Source organism: Talpa occidentalis, unplaced genomic scaffold (genome assembly GCF_014898055.3).
Source record: "Talpa occidentalis isolate TD23 unplaced genomic scaffold, MPIMG_talOcc4v2.1 talOcc4.2, whole genome shotgun sequence".
Lineage (NCBI taxonomy): Eukaryota > Metazoa > Chordata > Mammalia > Eulipotyphla > Talpidae > Talpa > Talpa occidentalis.
Genome location: NW_023602073.1, coordinates 65822611 through 65840246, shown reverse-complemented (window position 1 = coordinate 65840246; position 17636 = coordinate 65822611). Strand labels below are relative to the sequence as shown.

At 35.1% G+C, this 17636-nt stretch overlaps 1 protein-coding gene across 1 annotated transcript in view; it reads right to left on the bottom strand.

Annotated features, from left to right (window-relative positions):
* Positions 1–1181: 1181 nt before the first annotated feature.
* The window catches only part of CDC5L (cell division cycle 5 like), a 42385-nt gene continuing 25930 nt past the window's right edge, over positions 1182–17636 (bottom strand). The window contains exons 14-16 of the mRNA XM_037519822.2: positions 14748–14945; positions 5122–5334; positions 1182–4377 (exon numbers count right to left, since the gene is read on the bottom strand). Of these exons, the coding sequence (XP_037375719.1) occupies positions 4273–4377; positions 5122–5334; positions 14748–14945 (516 nt within the window). The 3' untranslated portion in view covers positions 1182–4272. The remainder of the gene's footprint in view (positions 4378–5121; positions 5335–14747; positions 14946–17636) is intronic.

The following is a 17636-nucleotide window of genomic DNA, read 5'->3' as shown; positions in this document are numbered from 1 at the left end:
ATTTAAAAGAGGATATATATACTTTCTAAATCACTAAGAAATTAAAATCAGGAAATTACAGTCCATTTAGGAAATGACAGGAATCAGTGAGAAAGCATAAAAAATGATCACATAAGTCCAAAGACAGTAATTACCATAAAAGCAAATGCGTTAACTCCCCTATTAAAACACAGACTCTCCAAATAAGTTGAAATGTAAAATTCAACATGTTTATGAGACAAGTGAAAATATACAAGTTAAAAATAAAAGGATAAAAAATTATCAAGCAAATAAAAACAAATAGAAGAGATAGAATGTACTATCAAAGAGTAAAATTCACAGCAAAAAGCATAAATTGGACAAAAAGTAACTTTAGACCAGTTAAATCTCCCTTATGAATACCTAACAGACACTAGTATTTATATACTAAATAATACATCAAAATATACAAAGCAGGGGAGGAGGGGGGAATATCTACAAAGCAAAAGGTCTAGAGAAATAGCTATAATAGGAGATTTAAAGCAACACTATTAAAATAGCCTATGGTAGTTTCTAACCAAAAACAAGAAAATAAATTTTGAATAATGAAATTAAATTAGGTGAATACACATTCACCTCTGTCCCATATACAAATTGAGTAAACTACTTTGCTTAAAACACCCACAGGCCATTATTCTTTAAGTGCTAAGGCCCCGAAACTTCAATAAATTCTAAAAAACAGAACCCATATAATCCATATTTTCTTTTCACAAGGTAAAAAATCCTACAAGTACCAAAACTTTTCTTCAAATAGCTAACCACACATAAATTCTTAGTCTTCATTATTAAACCAAAAATTTCAAATACAATGATAAACTACTTAAAAAACAAGACACATCAACATAGCTGGGATATGAACATATTTGAAATTACTGACAACTTTAAGCCTTCACATATTCATTTGTATACAAACATAAAAAAAAAAGCATCAGACTCAAAAAAATGTAGAGGAACAAAGGAAATAAACAGAAAATGAGAAAACAACACATTTTAAAACAAAAACACAATTGATAAATCCAAACATCGAGTTTTTTAAGGGAAAAAAGAATCTTTAGCAAGTCTAATCAAGAAAAATACAAAAAATGAAAGAATTAAGAAACATTTCTTAGAATTTATAAGAGTAAATTTAAAAGAGATTTTTTAAATCTCTATTAAAAGTCCCTGCTCATAAATCTTTACATTTCAACAAAATGAAGTTTTCTGGAAAAGTATAAATTACACTTAAATTTAGTAGAAAACACAAAAGGAAAAATACATTTCAAAACAGAAAATATTAAATTTTAATAGATAACATACTAATAGTCACAGAAGGAACTGACAGTTCATGAAGTTATTCCCAAGAAAGGCTCTGAACTCAAGTTTTATATGCACAGTTCTTTGATTCTTCATGAAACAAATTATCCCCTTGTTATATAACTGCTTAATGTACAGAAAAATATATACAGCTATACTACTCACTGTATAGAACTAGCCTTATGTCAACATTTGGAATATAGCTCAAATGACAAATTTCACATTCATGTTAAAATGCAAATTTTCCTAAAATATATATATGCAAATCAAATTCTAAAATACCAACAGGGCAGTCACATTTTAAGAGATCATCACTTACTTCAAAACTAATTTTTCCAGAAAAATAAAAGTAAAAATAGGGAGGACATGTGCTTGGACAGCTTCAGTCTACTAGCCAAGAGAGTGCATGTTTTGAGACTGCTTTCTATTATCGCCTCATTATTTGTAATGTTGCAAAGAGGACTCCTGCTCACGGTGGTGGTTTCTTTTGGCTCTTTATCAGTTAATTTCTGTCCAAAGTTCCTGAGACTTGAACATGCTTTTCCACAGTATTTTAACACTGCCACTAAATGAACACCCGTAGGAGAATATGATAAATGTGAATGTTAAAATAGGCACTAAGAGTACTCTCATAGTGGTGCTGGAAAACAACTCTGGCTTTACAGGATACTGGCAGAGGATGTTAGGTCTACTTACCAGCTAAAGCTGCACTGCTATGTGGCAAAAACACAAGCAGTTTCCAATGCACTGACACTGTCAGTTTTGAAATTATACAATTCTTGGTCATTTTTTTAGGCTGAATGTTTGTGTATTCAAATTCTGAAAACAAAGTATTAAGTCAACTATTTTAAATCCATTGATTCAAGGCTACTTAAAGCACAAATAAACTAAATTCTTTTTAATTTTTTTTAATTAATCTACCTGATTTCAGGAGTTCAGATGGTTTAATGTTAGAAAGTTTTATTAATGCCATCAACGAATCAAATGGAAAAACTATATGATCATCTTAACAGATGTCCAAAAAGCATACTTGACAGAATTCCAGAGCTATACCTAATCCAAATTCTTCAAAAACTAAAAATAGAGGGATATTTCCTGTCTCAAGAATCAGTAACTCAAAACAGTCAACCTGAAGCTAAAATATTATGGACATTCTCATTCCTCTAACACATCACCACTGTTAGTTAACATTGTTCTAAACATATCAGGCAACAAAACATGCAACAAAAATTACATTATTGAAGAAATAATAGTATTCACGTATGATATCAAAGTATTTCCTAATCCATGTGAAATTACTGGGGAAAAAAATGCCAGAATTAAGTGACTAGATACTAGGAAAACAGTATCTAGTGTGTTGGCATGGGATCTGCCTCTACCTGTATCAAATTGCTATCATTGTTTCCCAGGCTTACATTAGGCTCCTAAATGAACTGATTTCCCTTTCTTCAGCCTGATGAGACATGACACAGTATAACCAGAGTCTCCATAACAAATATAATCCTGTTGTTCCTTTGTTCAGAATCCTCTTATAGCTTCCCAGCATAGTTAGAATAAGATCCAAATTTTTTTGCCCTGGCCTTAAAATACAGCCCTATACAACCAGGCTTATACAAATGCCATTCTGTACCCTCAAGCCACCGTGTTTTCCTTTTTGTTTCTCTAACACAACAGAAGGGCTCTGTGCTGGTTCTTCACTCTGCCTGGGTTACTCTTCCCATAAATCTCACAATGATGGCATATCCTAAGATGTCAATCACATCTTTCTTAACTATTACCTCCTCAGAGAGCTTTTTGATCATTCAACCTAGCCATCCAGTCACTATCTCCCATCACCCTATTTTAATTTCCTCCACTGAATCTAAAGTTCATGATCTGATACTTTTCTCCATCTGTTAGTATCTCACCTTGATAAGAGCAATAACTACCTTAATCATTGTTCATCTCCAGCACATAAATACCTGGCACATAAGAGTACTCAACTGTCATTCTCAATTCACTGTTAAATTCCACAAAATAGGAATCACATCTTTTATTTGCTATTCTTTCTCCAGGACTCTGATAGGGTATATAGTCATGATATATGAATTCCTCATTCTAAGATTGGGCTAAGCATTGTAGCAAATTAAATACATTGTTGTCCTATTCTTAACTTGTAACTAATTCTGTCCTAAATGATTTATGAAATTGTTATAAAATTACATCTTCCAACCTCTACCCAATTCCCAAATTCTGTATTTGTGTGACTGACTTGTTAAATTTGATGGCCTTGTTGAAATTAATCTTTAAAATGCCTTTGTCAAAAAAAAAAAAAAATTTTATAAGAAAGTTACAGGTCAAGAAAAATTAAATCTTTTGAGTTCTAATCTAAAAAATGTGTGAAAGCTGAGAAGAGACCTACACTAAAGTTATACTAAAAAAAAAATTAAAAAAAAAACCCACAGATATTAAAAGTTTATTTTATCAACATATAGGGAAATGACCATTATGCTAAAACTATCTAAATTAACAAAGCCACTTAAAATGATTGTCTCATAAGGCTTTAAGATACTGGATTGCCATTTTGATTATCAGACAGAATTACTCATTAAATATGAGAGTACATATTTGCTGGTTAATGAGTACTAAGTATCTAATTACTTCAAACAAAAGACTGCAATCTCAATTCTTTACATTTTGTTTTTATTCAAGAGTTTTACTCACAGGCTTTTATTTTTAAAGGCTTTTAAAATTAAAAGCCAAAACTAAAAAAATGATCATCTTAATAATTTAAACCCTAAAATTTCCTGTGGAGTTGAAGTCTTTATACAGAGAATGTGTAAGATCATATCATTTAAAGTAAACAACCGAAAAAACACAGATCATGGGCAAATTTGTCAACGAATGCAGACATCAGTTTCAGCCCTCCAGAGTATGAAAACCAGCAACTAACTCATCTTGTGACAGAACAGAAACTATGCTTCAGAATTTGGATTTTAACGACTCTTTCTCCACCAGCAAATCAGCATATCTATGTTGAAGTTCTTTTTCTCTGTCCTGTTGTCGCTGAACATCTTCTTTCAGACACTTGAAGAGACAAAAATATTACATAATTATTTCATATGCAAGCACACGGAAAATATCCTATGGTACTTCATCATTTTACAAACAGTTAGAAAGTCAAGGTGAGTCTTAAAAGGTAAGCATCCCTCCAACGAGAAACAAAAACCAACTACTTTTGCTATAAAACCAATCTTATCGTCATTCTTTGATTCAGTTATGACAATCGCCTTGTTGTAAAATCTCTACTATCTCAAATAAACAAACCATTATTATCCTGTTTGCCCACAAACACACTTAAATAAGCTTCAAATGCCCTTCATCTCTATAGGCTAAGATGCACACTTGGGAATAAAGCTAAACCAAGTTTGATGAAGGAATTTGATGCTTTGGAACAACTAGCTATATTCCCAGCACTGTAACTGCAGAACAAAAAGACACTGATTTAATTTACCTCAGAGAACTATATGAATGGGATGCAATTAAGTTTCAGGGGGACAAATCACAAAGATTACTTACTCCATTTCATAGTATATGTGTATATAAACCAGAAAGTTCATAAAAGGAAAGCCTTCATATCCAACAGTTACCTGGTGTATCTATCTAAACACAGGCAATTCTACATGAAAAAGTCAAAAACCTTAGGCCCTCACTGAAAAATGGTAGACGGTATCAACTTCAGAGATAAACTGCACAAAAGGAGAAAAAAGAAAAACCTAGAAAATTCTTTGCAGCTCCCTTTCTAAGCAATGCTACAGGAAATAATGTTACCTCAAGCCTCCGGGGAATAGCAGAATCTTCATGTTTCTTAAGTTCCTCAAAAGTGCGTAACTCTAAGTAAGCCTGTTCAATTTGGTCCCATAAGTCATTTAACTGTTTCATAAGCCCCATGGCACGAGACTGGTAACCACCAAGCAAAATTTTCATCTTCTTTTCCATCTTTGCAGCTCTCTTGGCTTCTGTTGTCATGTGACCCCTGTTTATCTGGCGGGGGAAGGGAGGAATGATCACATCAGCACACATGAGAAAAGCAGGCTAAATATAAGATGACTAAAAAGAGGCTGTTGGTTCATTTACTGCCTCGAAGCAAACGTACATTACAGGGCCCTCTCTGGTGGCCTAGGAGTTAGTCTTAGCGCTATCACTTGCTAAGGTGTTCAATCCCATGCCAGGGAGCTGACCCACATGGCTCAGCAGACCTCTCCTGTCTGGTCCGCTGCTCCCCTCAGCAGTGTATTTCAGTGGATCCGACTATTCTGCTCCCCACTCTGTCACTGGCAAATCCTATCACACAGACACCCCTCCCTGCAACTCTGGCAAACACCCCAGTTCTTCTATGCAAAAAAAAATAATAATAATAATAATAATAATGATAAAGTTGAGAAGAAATGTTTGCCTCTGTGGTTAACTTAAAAAATAAAAAAGCAAAAGTACATTACAGTATACACTCATACACTCTATAATGTATACTTATAATTCAGCTAACACAACACAAAATTAGACTGAAGAAGGGCTTGTCTTGCACCTGAAGGGTTTTATAGGTTAGTTCCAATAATCTGTAACAATTTCACTCATGATTCTATCTCAAAGCAAGCTTGAATTTCATAGTATGGGAAAACTAATCTCTATTTCTAAAAATAAGTTCTGCTATCATTAATCCACATTGAACTGGGGACTAGTAGCAATCCATTTGCATATACATCTCAAAATGTACTTTTATATATACAACTAATAGATTTTTAAGAACTCAATAATATCCAATTAGTGTACCATATAATCTAGTTCCTCAAACTAGATTATTCTTATAATGCTATAATCCTAAACTTGCAGTAAAACTTGTAAAGGAAAAAGAAAATCTTTTTTTAATTTTTAAGGAGCAAAAAAACCATAAAATTAAAAGATGACAGTTTTCCTATTAAATTTGTACACTGAACACAGGCAGATCACCTCTTGGTATCATTCTAAAATTAGGGGGAAATAACATAGTTCATATAAATTAACAAAAGAACAGGAGAGAAACAATTAAAAGAAAGATTTCGATAAAATTCTAGCACTTGATGCAACAGGACAGGAAATACCACAACTTAGCAGGCTCAAAGAATGTTGGATCAGAGGAAGCAGGCATGAAATGCAGGAATCCCGTTAGCATAACCCCTTCTCTAGGTGTATCTACTTCCCACAATAGATCACTTCATATTTTAAAGAGATCTACAAATGTTTGTTTTCAAAAACACTTGAAATTGTGAGATCAAAGCCTAAGGAATAATCACTAAATCTGTGTTTATTTGTGTGTGTTCTTTCCTCCCTTTCTCAACTTACTTCCTCTCTTACCCTCACCCCTTTCAACCCCTTCCCACAAACTCATGCCATCAATGATTTCCATAAGCAATCAAAACTTAGCAGTTTTGGGCCTCCCCTGGTGGCGCAGAGTTTGAGCGCTGGGCTGCAAAGCTGCCCGCAGCCTCTGCAGCACTGGTTCGATCCTGGCCTGCCAGCGAGGGTCCCACATGGCGCGGCAGACCTCTCCTGTCTGGCCCGCTGCTCCCCTCAGCAGTGTATTTCGTTGGTCTGCCTGTTCTGTTCCCCACTTTGGCTCTGGTGAATTCTCTCACCCTCCCACGCTTCTGACTATACTCAGCCCTTGTATAAATAAATAAATAAATCTTAAAAAAAAAAAAGTGGCAATTTCAGGGGCTCCCTGGTGGTGCAAGAAGTTAAGACTCAACCTATGAAGCTATCAGCGGCCACTGCAGCACGAGTTCGATGCCCGGCCAGGGAGCTACCCACATGGTGCAGCAGACCTCTCCCGACTTGCCCACTGCTTCCTTCAGCAGTGTATTTCAGTCAATCTGCCTGCGCTGATCTCCACTCTGTCTCTCACCCTCCACACCTCTGGCCTGTACCCCAGTTCCTGAATGCATAAATAAATAAATCTTTTTAAAAAAAAAATAACTTAGCAGTTTCAGGACAATGTATACCCAAATGCTACTCTGTAATTCATAATGACAGACTGAGAGCACCCTATAACTTATGGTGCCATGGGAAAATGTAAAGTGTAAAAACTGATAGGAAAACTGTACATAAGATGAATTTTTAAATACTCAGAAACAGTATTATCATGAAAAAAAAAAATACATAGTCTCCCATAACAATTTCCACTTAAAAGTATAACACCTAATTTAAAAACATGTCAATCTCAATGCTTTATGGTTAGAATATATAACAACAAATACAGTGTCCTTCAAAATGTAAAAGTACACTTCTACTGGAAAAGTGGTACTTCAGAAACCTATTCATGTGCAGCTTAGTTTATTAAATCAAAGTTAAGGGGATGGGGAGGGGCAGAAGTGATGGTGGACAGAGTACATTTATGCCTAAGAACATGAAATGGATAAGATTTATTTAAATAAAGTTATTTTTAAACCATTCATAAATTCAACATTTATATAAGTTAACATTATTCCTCTCCAACTCACCTGAAGAATAAATCCATAAATAAATAATGTCTTTTATAAAGGAATTTCGCCCAAGAGATAACAAATCAAAGTAAGTTCCATGGCAATAGTGTTTGTCTCCTAAGAGCCAAAAAACACTGGATGAACTCGACACAGAAATACCGGGTGAAGTCAGAACTCTTCACACTCAGCTTGGTTCTAGGCAGATGTCACACTGTGCCCGTTACCACAGGTTCTTATGCCCTGGTCAGCAGAAACTGTCACCATGCCATGTTCTTTCTGGGAGGAACCAGCTCCCTGGTTTCCAACATTTGTTTGGTGAATCTGAGTCATGGGTACCTTTTCTGTTACTGCTTTCCAAACAATGAATTACTGTCACCTTGACATAGAGGTTTCAGTAAAGCTTTGTAAAGATATTAGTAGAAATACACACTGCAAAAGCCTTAACAGTATAGGATTTCAAATTAATACATACAGTGCTTTTTATTAGTCACACAAATCATTTTCATTGGTTGAAATAATTCAATTTTTATACACTGCACTCCATGGATATTCAACTTCTAATTTACTGTAACAGCATAACACTTATGCTCAGAAAGTGGTTAAGTAATTATCAAGGCACATTTAGTATGACTGGTAGCTGAGAATTACCTCATCTCATACAGTTGAATCATTTACTCTCAAACCACTGAAGATTTTAAAACTGCAAAGTTGCTAGCTTCCATTTAACGCCAAATTTTATTTAATTTAGCTCAAAGTTTTATTAAAGTCTTCTAGGTCCAATACCAGATTTCAAACAAATATAGTAATAAATTATACCAAAAATTTAAATTCAGGAAAAAAAAAATCAAATAATTAGTCACCAAAATTATAAAAGAATATAACTTTTAAAGTTCAATTTTAGCTTAATTATGTTACATCAGCCATTTGATCACTAAAATGTGAAGGACAACTGCATACTTTGAAAAATGTTCAACCTATGACTGCTCAATACACTCTGGGAGGAAAAACAACCTATAGCTGGTAGCCTTTTTCTAGTCCAATAAATCTCAAGCATGAAATACATATGCACACGAGACAGAACTACCATAAATCAACACCACTGTCCCACCCCACACTCACACAGAGAAACAGCACTAAAGTCCAACAGAGAACAAAACCTTATTGTTTAAAACATAAACAATCAGAAAGAACCAGATTTAACTAGTATCATATTTCCAAGCCCCTTAAAAAATACACCCAATTAAACATTAGCAAGTGCCCTTAAAGACACCTTTTTTTTTTGGTAAAACAAAACAATATTGGTTTAAAGGAGCTAGCACTGCATCTGAGAGCTACCAAATGTTCTCAAAAAAAATTTTTTTTAAATCCTTATCTGCACTTGAGATATACTCTGAAATCTTAAAATATATCTAACAAAGTTTAAAAAAATTAACAAACTTCGTGTAGAGCAAGGGGTTGAATACCTTTGCTCACCTGACAAGCCTTCCAAATGCGGTTTTAATAAAAGTTTGTGCTATAAATGTGTCAGCACATAATTTCTAATCTTAAATAAAGTTACTGTAACTATTAGGAACTTAAAGTAGAACACTTGGTATCATTACAGTTGACTATATCCAAAATTAAAGAATAAAATTCAAGTCAAAAGAGGAGATAAATGATAACTTATGTACGTGTATATGTGTAGGCAAACAAATTTAACGCATCATAAACTATCTTAAGATACATGGAATCTGGAAATTTTAAAAATGAAAGCAAACAACCAGTTTTACCTGTTTTAATGATATCTATAATATTATACTATTAAATTAACAAAGCAGTGTATGATGTTCACAACTTTGTTTTAAGCACCTGCCTCCTTGCAACAGTACAGCACATGGACATATATTAATCTTTTTTCTATTGTATTTAATCTTGTATATACCAAAATATTTGACATCACTATGTATGGATGGTAGCTTTCCTTTCTTCTTCATTTTTCTTTTTAATTTTTCTATAAAGTATAGGTTCTTTTAGGGAAAAATGCCTACAACTGTTATTTTTTAAATGCATAGAAGAGAAACTGTCTGAAAAAGACTGGCCAGAGACCAATGGAAAACTGATGGTCCCCAGGAGATGAATCAGTGGAACCATAAGTGTTTCCTCGGTCATTACAAAAGGGGGCTGTATGGGATTTATAAAAGTGTAATTGTTACTTTCAAACTCACTAAGTTTGTTAAAGTTACTAAGTTTAAGTAATTCCAAAATAAACACATTATCCTTGGGTCTCCAATACTGTCTTCAGTTAAAAGTCTGTTTCTGTAAGGTTTAGAAACATTAAGAGCATCCTTCACTGAGATTCTTGCTTGGGGGCCCAAAATATAACTTTATTCCACTGGAAAAACAAGTTTAAGAATACCCAAAATAAATTTAAGGTCCATGATAGTTTCACTTCCTAGTCTATCACACAGCAATAAGACCCCACAGTAGTAAAGAAGTGGTTCAATCACCAAAATGTTTTCAAACAACTCAGTCCATGAGTGTCTCTCCTTTCATCTCTGTACTACCCACTAGCATCAAGTTGTACTAGTGATCCTTCTCTATGTACTCTATGAAATGAGGTTCAAAAAGTGATTACTGTCAGCATCAGAGGTAGCAACCATCAAATTGCATTATTGCAAAGCTAGTTAAGCAATAAGGCAAAACCTTACTTAAACTACTCTCTAATAACAGTAATATACCAAAACAAAGCAATGCCAAGAACAATTTACATCTGCCTAAGATGTGAAACACATGAATTGCATGAAAATAAACTCAGCTCAACACTGAGGGATAACAGAGGCAACAGAACTGTACCAAGGAGATCTCTGATCCAGTTCAAGAGGTCCTGCTAGAAATAACCAAGAAATGTCAGAGCCTTTAAAGGTGATGGCAGAGAGCAGAACCTAAAAAAAAAAAAGCATTCTGAGTACTGAGAACTTCTCTCCTGCCCCCTTGTCACCCCTCCCACAACACTCACAAGGGAACATAAGCATAAACCCACTGAGATACTACCACATACAGTCCTTCATTCCTTGAAAGAATGATTTAAAACCACTGCCCATCTACTTCCTTACCCTAAGTTTACACTCTTTAAAGGATTAAGGGATTTTTTTTCCATGTAAAAAATATGACTTTATAAAGAATATCACTGAAAAAATGGGATCCATTGTGCAACCAATTTTGCTGAAATACAACCATTCAGCAAAGCCAGAGGTCCTCATAAGACTTCTATAAACACATAGAGAAGATTTTAAATGTGTTATCTATTTATTAAGTTACTTTATTTCCAAGAAGTCAATGTTACATAATATTTCTTGACTAAGTTGACTGTGCCAGTAAAATACAGGGAGAAGTATTACTTCTGGACCTACTTTCCACCTCTAAGGAAAGCCTTTCCATTTTTATAGCTAACATGACAAAATCTACTTTTTAGCCAAACTTCCTCAACACAGCAGTTTAGATACTATTTCAAATACTATTAAATTTAATGGCAAGCCTAAATTCAGACTTCTCATTTCATTTTTGCACCTACTAGAAATTATTTCACTCAAAATTAATTATGTCTTCAGATGATTTCCTATTTCCACTTAAAGTGGAAACAAATTAGAACACTTCAAATTTTATTTGCACTTCCCAAATACAGTAATGACTCATTTGAGGTTCTCCTCATTCTACATTTTCCAGAAAACTGAAGTTCACAAAAGTGGAGAGCACAACTGTCCTGCTCCCTGCTGTATCCCCAGGGCCTAGAACAGGACTGGCACACAGCAGATGCTTCGTAAGATTCACTGAAGGTGATTAAAATATTAAAGCTATTTTAAACGATTTGATGAAAATTTTTCTATAATTACAGACATCCCTCTTTAAATAAAAAAAGGACACTAAAGTTATTTTATTAATTTGGGGCATTACTATAAACAGCAGTCAACACTACCCTCCCTGCCCCATACCATTGCACCTATAATGCCTCAGAGGCTATTAAATTATACACTGGGGTTTTACCACCATATTTAAATAGCCTCAGTGAGTTATGCTTTCAGAACTTTTCCTTTCCCGATATTAGCTGTCATTTCTGTTTGCTGCTGCTGCCTTATTTTATACGCAAATATCTAGGCAGGCTACTTCTACTTCCAAAGCAGAATAAAATACGTGCAGTTGGTTACAATTCAAGTTTTTCCAGCTTACTTCTGACCTGTGACTACAGTCTGCTGCTATTTATTCAAAAGACTCCTTGTACCACCCACTACATTATACATAAAATCAGATGGTCTTAAATAAGTATCTTAAGGATTTTCATTTAAGTTTCAAATATTAATCATGAATAATGATTCAAAGACTAGCTCCAATATAAACCCTGAGGCACATTTTCTTAAACCATTTAAGAGACACCAACCACGACAAAGCTGGATTTCATCTTGCTTGATAGACTGTGATCAGGCTATAATTTAGATTCAAGTTCCAAAGTTCATGGCAACAAAAATCAAACACACTGGCAGCCATGGAGTACTGTGCTTGCACCGAAAGGCATATCTCCCTAAGCCTAAGAGTGGAAAGGATAATTTAAGTATAGCATTTAGTTTATATAATACAACTGGAGTTCCGTCCCCACAACAAACTTTGAATAATGTTTATAATTTAGCAATCAACTGTAATGATGAAAGAATTACCACAATTGAAATAAAATATTTATGTATTTCAAACCAGTAGAATTGTGTCTTCAAAAACTAAAATAAGCTAAGACAAACCTATTCCTGAATTAGAGATGGATACAAATAAAATGGGGAATTTGTTTATTTGGATTGAGTTGCTTTTCTGCTTTTTAAAGATTTAATGAACTTTCATTTGAATAAGGGTAGTTTACAAAATTAAAAGATCTGATTATATATTCTTTAAAAGTTAACTAGTTAGGTAAACAATGAATTAAGTTATCCAGGAGTCAAGGAAAAAAATTACTTGAGACTGTTTTATGAATAATCTTCCAAAATCACCAATCCTTCAACAAAAATAGTTCAACAGAAGATTTCAGTTCCTGGTACAAAACTGAACAAAGAGAACCACATGTTTTTTAATGGTTGCTTATAAACGACCCAAATAAATCTCTAAAAAGACAGCAGTGATTCTTTCTGTATTTTTCCCTTCGAAACTTACAAGACCAATTCAACAGAAAAATAAAAATTACTGTACTTTATAGCACCACTCACTGTGTGACACATTTATTTGCTGTCATGAAAGTGCCTCAACAAAGTAAATGAGATTTAGGAGGAAACTTTTTTTAAATCTTAACACAAAATGTCCTTACCATTTGGGAAACAGTTTATCTACTTCAAATGAGAAGATTTTCAAACTAAGTGAGAGACCTAAGTATTTATACATAAATGTTACAAGGAAGCTTTCCAATCAATTATGATGCTGACCTTAGATCAGAATTACACTGTTAACTACCCATTTATAAGAAATGAAGTCTACACAACAGAAAATATAACTTAAAATTTAACCACTGACGCTCTACTTTCCCTGATTGTAATTGTGAATTAAAACACAGAGCAACAGCACACCCTGCTGGAAGTTAGTAATACACCGGCAATAGCCAGTAGCTTTGGATTGCAAAAATTACACTCAGGACGACAAGTACTTCAGAAAGAAATTCTTATTTCCCAGTTACTGATAAAAGAGGTTCACAGGCATTAACCATTAGGAGCCATGAAAGTAAAATAAAAACCTGGAACCATTTCAAATTAAAAGATACTGCTTATTCCTAATCATTTATCCCTAATCTCACACAACCCCCACTCCAAATGATTTTACTATTTCTGATTGTAACTGTGCATTAAAGTATTTTCAAACCTGCTTTCTGAAAAGACAAGTTGGTAAAAACATAAGCGGAAACTGAGGTCATTTTCTCCATGCAAGTGCCTGAACACATCTTTCTCCTTTATCCCACCTTGGACTCCTTTATCATCCCACCCTGGACTCAGGTCTTACCCTTAAGACCACTACCATGGAAACGCCACAATGTAGCCTAGAGGCTGATGAGCCATAATTTACTTGCCATTGGCAAACTGCCCACAGAGTCTAGAATTCAAAACATGCAGACTATATTAAGAAACTGCATGGTATGAAATTCCCACCTAATACATTTCAACATTTTCATAGACATGAAAACTCATGGAAGCCACTGGTCCAGAAAATACAGCTCAGCACTCCTTCTGTAACTTAACTCACAGGAATCAGATGATGAACAGAAAGTTCTATAAATGTATTCTCTTGGTTCTGGAAGGAAAGCTCATTGGTAGCACTGAGATCCCTCAGAGAAAACAAGCTATTCCAGCATTGATATACGTTGTTCTGAGTGACAAACGCTAACTTCTTGGCCCCTTGCTCCCACATCTAAAAGGTTCTGAATAACCTGTAGTCAACTTGGAGGACATTTTTTATCATGAAGGCCAGCAATTCTGAAAAACCAAAGGACTAGGAAGATCAAATACTTCAGTGTTGTTTTCCCTCAAACACTGCAAAGGCGGGCATCCCCGTGGCGCGGTGGTTGAGCGCTGGGTTGCGAAGCTGCCCGCAGCCTCTGCAGCGCCGGTTTGATCCCCGGCTGCTCCCCGGCCACCGGAGAAGGGTCCCGCATGGCGCGCAGACCTCTCCTGCCGCCCGCTGCTCCCCTCAGCAGTGTACTTCGGTCCTTCTGCCCGCTCTGCTCCCCACTCTGGCTCTGGAGAATTCTCTCACCCTCCCGCGCTTCTGACTGGACCCAGTGCTTGTATAAATAAATAAATAACTCTTAACCAAAAAAAAAAAAAAAGCAAAGGCAATAACCACCGCAGGTCCATTTTTCTTAGGTTGTCTCTCCAGCAGTATTATTTGGTTCATTATCTCAATCAAAGAACATTTGAATTATAATTTTAAAAGGATACCAACCTCAAGCCTCTTTTCAAGTGACTCGATTCTGTCCTTTTTGCTAGCTAGGTTGGCCCGAGTGTAGCGGCTCTGCCCCGGAAGATATAAAACTTGACTGTAGCATTCTTCCCACACCTGGTTGTAAGCTTCACTTGAAAGTTCTCCGTGGCTCATTCCTTGTTTGACCACTTCCATCTCCTGCACCAGAATATCCTGGGCCTGTTTACAATAATGATTTCAGTAAGTTTAAGTAGCACAAATACTTGCCATCAACAGGGAGCTTTTTTTTTCTTTTTCATTTTTTATTTTAACATTTATCATTTTTTACTTTTTTTAGACAATATTTGCTTCCCCTCACCCACTCAGACTGAGTCCCCATAGAATCTCCTTCCCCAAGGCACCCGTGCACCATCACCACAGTTCCCTGTGCTCCTCCCTCCCTCCCTCCGCCCCACTCCCTCCTCCTCCTCTACAGTATGTCTCTGGTTTATAATTGTCTGTTTTTGTTTTGTTGTGTTTTGTACTGTTATGATTATTTTTTTTTACACTTATGTCTTATTTGGTTCCCCTATATTCCCAACAGGGAGCTTTTCAAAAGACCAGTTTTTCCTCCTCCTTTGGACAAAGTCAAGTTTTGGTTAATTGGATGCTTTTTTTGGAAGGGGGGAATGACACCTAAGCAAAATGAATTAAGAAACCTGTAAGTCAATGCAGACTATCTGAAAAGTCAAGCACCCAAGTATCGTCTATAATATAAACTCCTTTGCCTAATTCATTAGAATGCCAGTTACCACTGTTCAGGTATCTACTATGTGCCAGGAACTGGATTTAAAAGTTTTACCTATATTATATCCACACATCACAACCACCTTACGGAGTAGTCAATATTTTACCTCATTTTAAAGTTGATGAAACTAAGACTCAGAGAGATTAAACAACGTGTTCAAGAACACATTACTAGGGGCCTCCCTGATGGCACAAGAGGTTGAATGCAGCACTGTGAAGCTATCCGCAGCCTCTGCAGCGTGGGTTCAACCCCTGGGCAGGGAGCTACCCACATGGCGCAGCAGACCTTTCCTGACTTGCCTGCTGCTCCACTCAGTGGACTATGGTGGAGGACTATGGGTGCACTATGGTGGCAATACCTAATAGGAGCATCCTAATATAACCTCAATTAAAAATATTAAATTAAAAAAAAAAATCCTTAACAAAAAAATAAAGAGCCTGGCCTCAATGAAAGGTATGCAGACTATGAGAGAACACCATATGACTTTTTCTAGTCTTTTGCTTCATGTTCATGAAAAACTGACTACTTTGTGTGCCATAAAGCAAGTTGTCAATTATTCTAGTAAATATCAGAAAATAAACACAGACCAAAAAATATAAAAATCAAGAGAAATGAAAAAATTATAAATTAAAAAAAATTAAACAAAAATTGGAAAACCATGTCTATAGTAGATAAAGAATGAAAACTTTTTAACAATACCTCTTAGAGGGAATAATGGAAACAAACCAATTTTCATACTTAATAAAAATCTGACATTTTATTAATAAAAGAAATTGCATTTCATTCTGAAACTGTATATAGTAAAAATTTACAAATTCAGCTCTTGACATTATTAGGAAAGCATAAAGTTATCTTTAAACTGTCCAGAAGGGCCTCCCTGGGTGGCGCATAGGGTTAAGGCGCAACCTATGAAGCTATCCGCAGCCACTGCAAGACGAGTTCGATCCCAGGCCAGGGAGCTACCCACATGGCGCTACAGACCTCTCCTGTACTTGCCCACTGCTCCCCTCAGCAGTGTATTTTAGTACATCTGCCTGTTCTGTTCCCCCACTCTGTCTCTGATGAATCCTCTCACCCCCCACACCTCTGACCTGTACCCCAGCTCTTGTATGCGTAAATAAATAAATCTCCCAAAAAAATTTTAAATAAACTGTCCATAAATAATCTGCTAGGTAAACAGCTACTTCAAATTATTTTTGTAACAAAAAGGAATACAGAAAAATAAAACATGGGAGAATATTTAAACTACTTTTTAATGGTTTCAAATAATTCCAAAGCACTCTTTAAATTTATTATTTTTGACAATCTTATTACAATCTACCCCCTACAGAGCCTCTATTGGCAAGCAATGTAATCCTTACTTCAAGTTTCCATACATACAATAAATTTAAGAAAATTTATTTCCTAATTCCATCTCCTCATTATTTTAACTCTATAAAAGATGAAACTACTCAGGTATGGAGTTCATAGTCTAACCCTATTCCAGTTCAATGATTAAATTGTGCTTGCCACAGCACAAGTACTGAAAGGATGTCAATTTCCCATCACACTTACTAAAAGAAGCTCAAAAGTTACTTGCAGAAATATAAATTTAAACCTTCCTTCCTGTCTCTATTTTCTAAAATTTCTAATAAGCATGTATTACTTACACAGTAAGGAAAACTAGACAGAAGGGAGGTAGGTGGGTAATATAGCCCCAAAAACAAAAAAATAAAAAGGTATCTGTCTTTTCCCACAAAGGCATTATTTGCCCATTCCAAATCAATGGGTCTATCAATAATACCCCTCAGGGATAACCTAAAGAAAAAACACTCAGCTAATTACTACTCTGCTTCCAACCATGAAACCAATTATATTTTCTTGTACTATTGCAGGGATTTTTATTCCAAACACAGCTCTTTGCTCTGTCAAAGCATAAAGAATAAAATGCATATGGAAGAAAAAGCAGGACAATTTTTTTTTTTACAAGAAAATGTTTACTTTCTTATTCAAAGTAAGGAGGAGAATGACATCAGTAAAAAAAAAATTTCATTTCTTTAAATAGGTGAAGAGGTCAATCTATAAACATTTTAATACAGTCTTGCTTTTTTCATATTTGTCTAAATAAGTGAGGTTTAAGTACT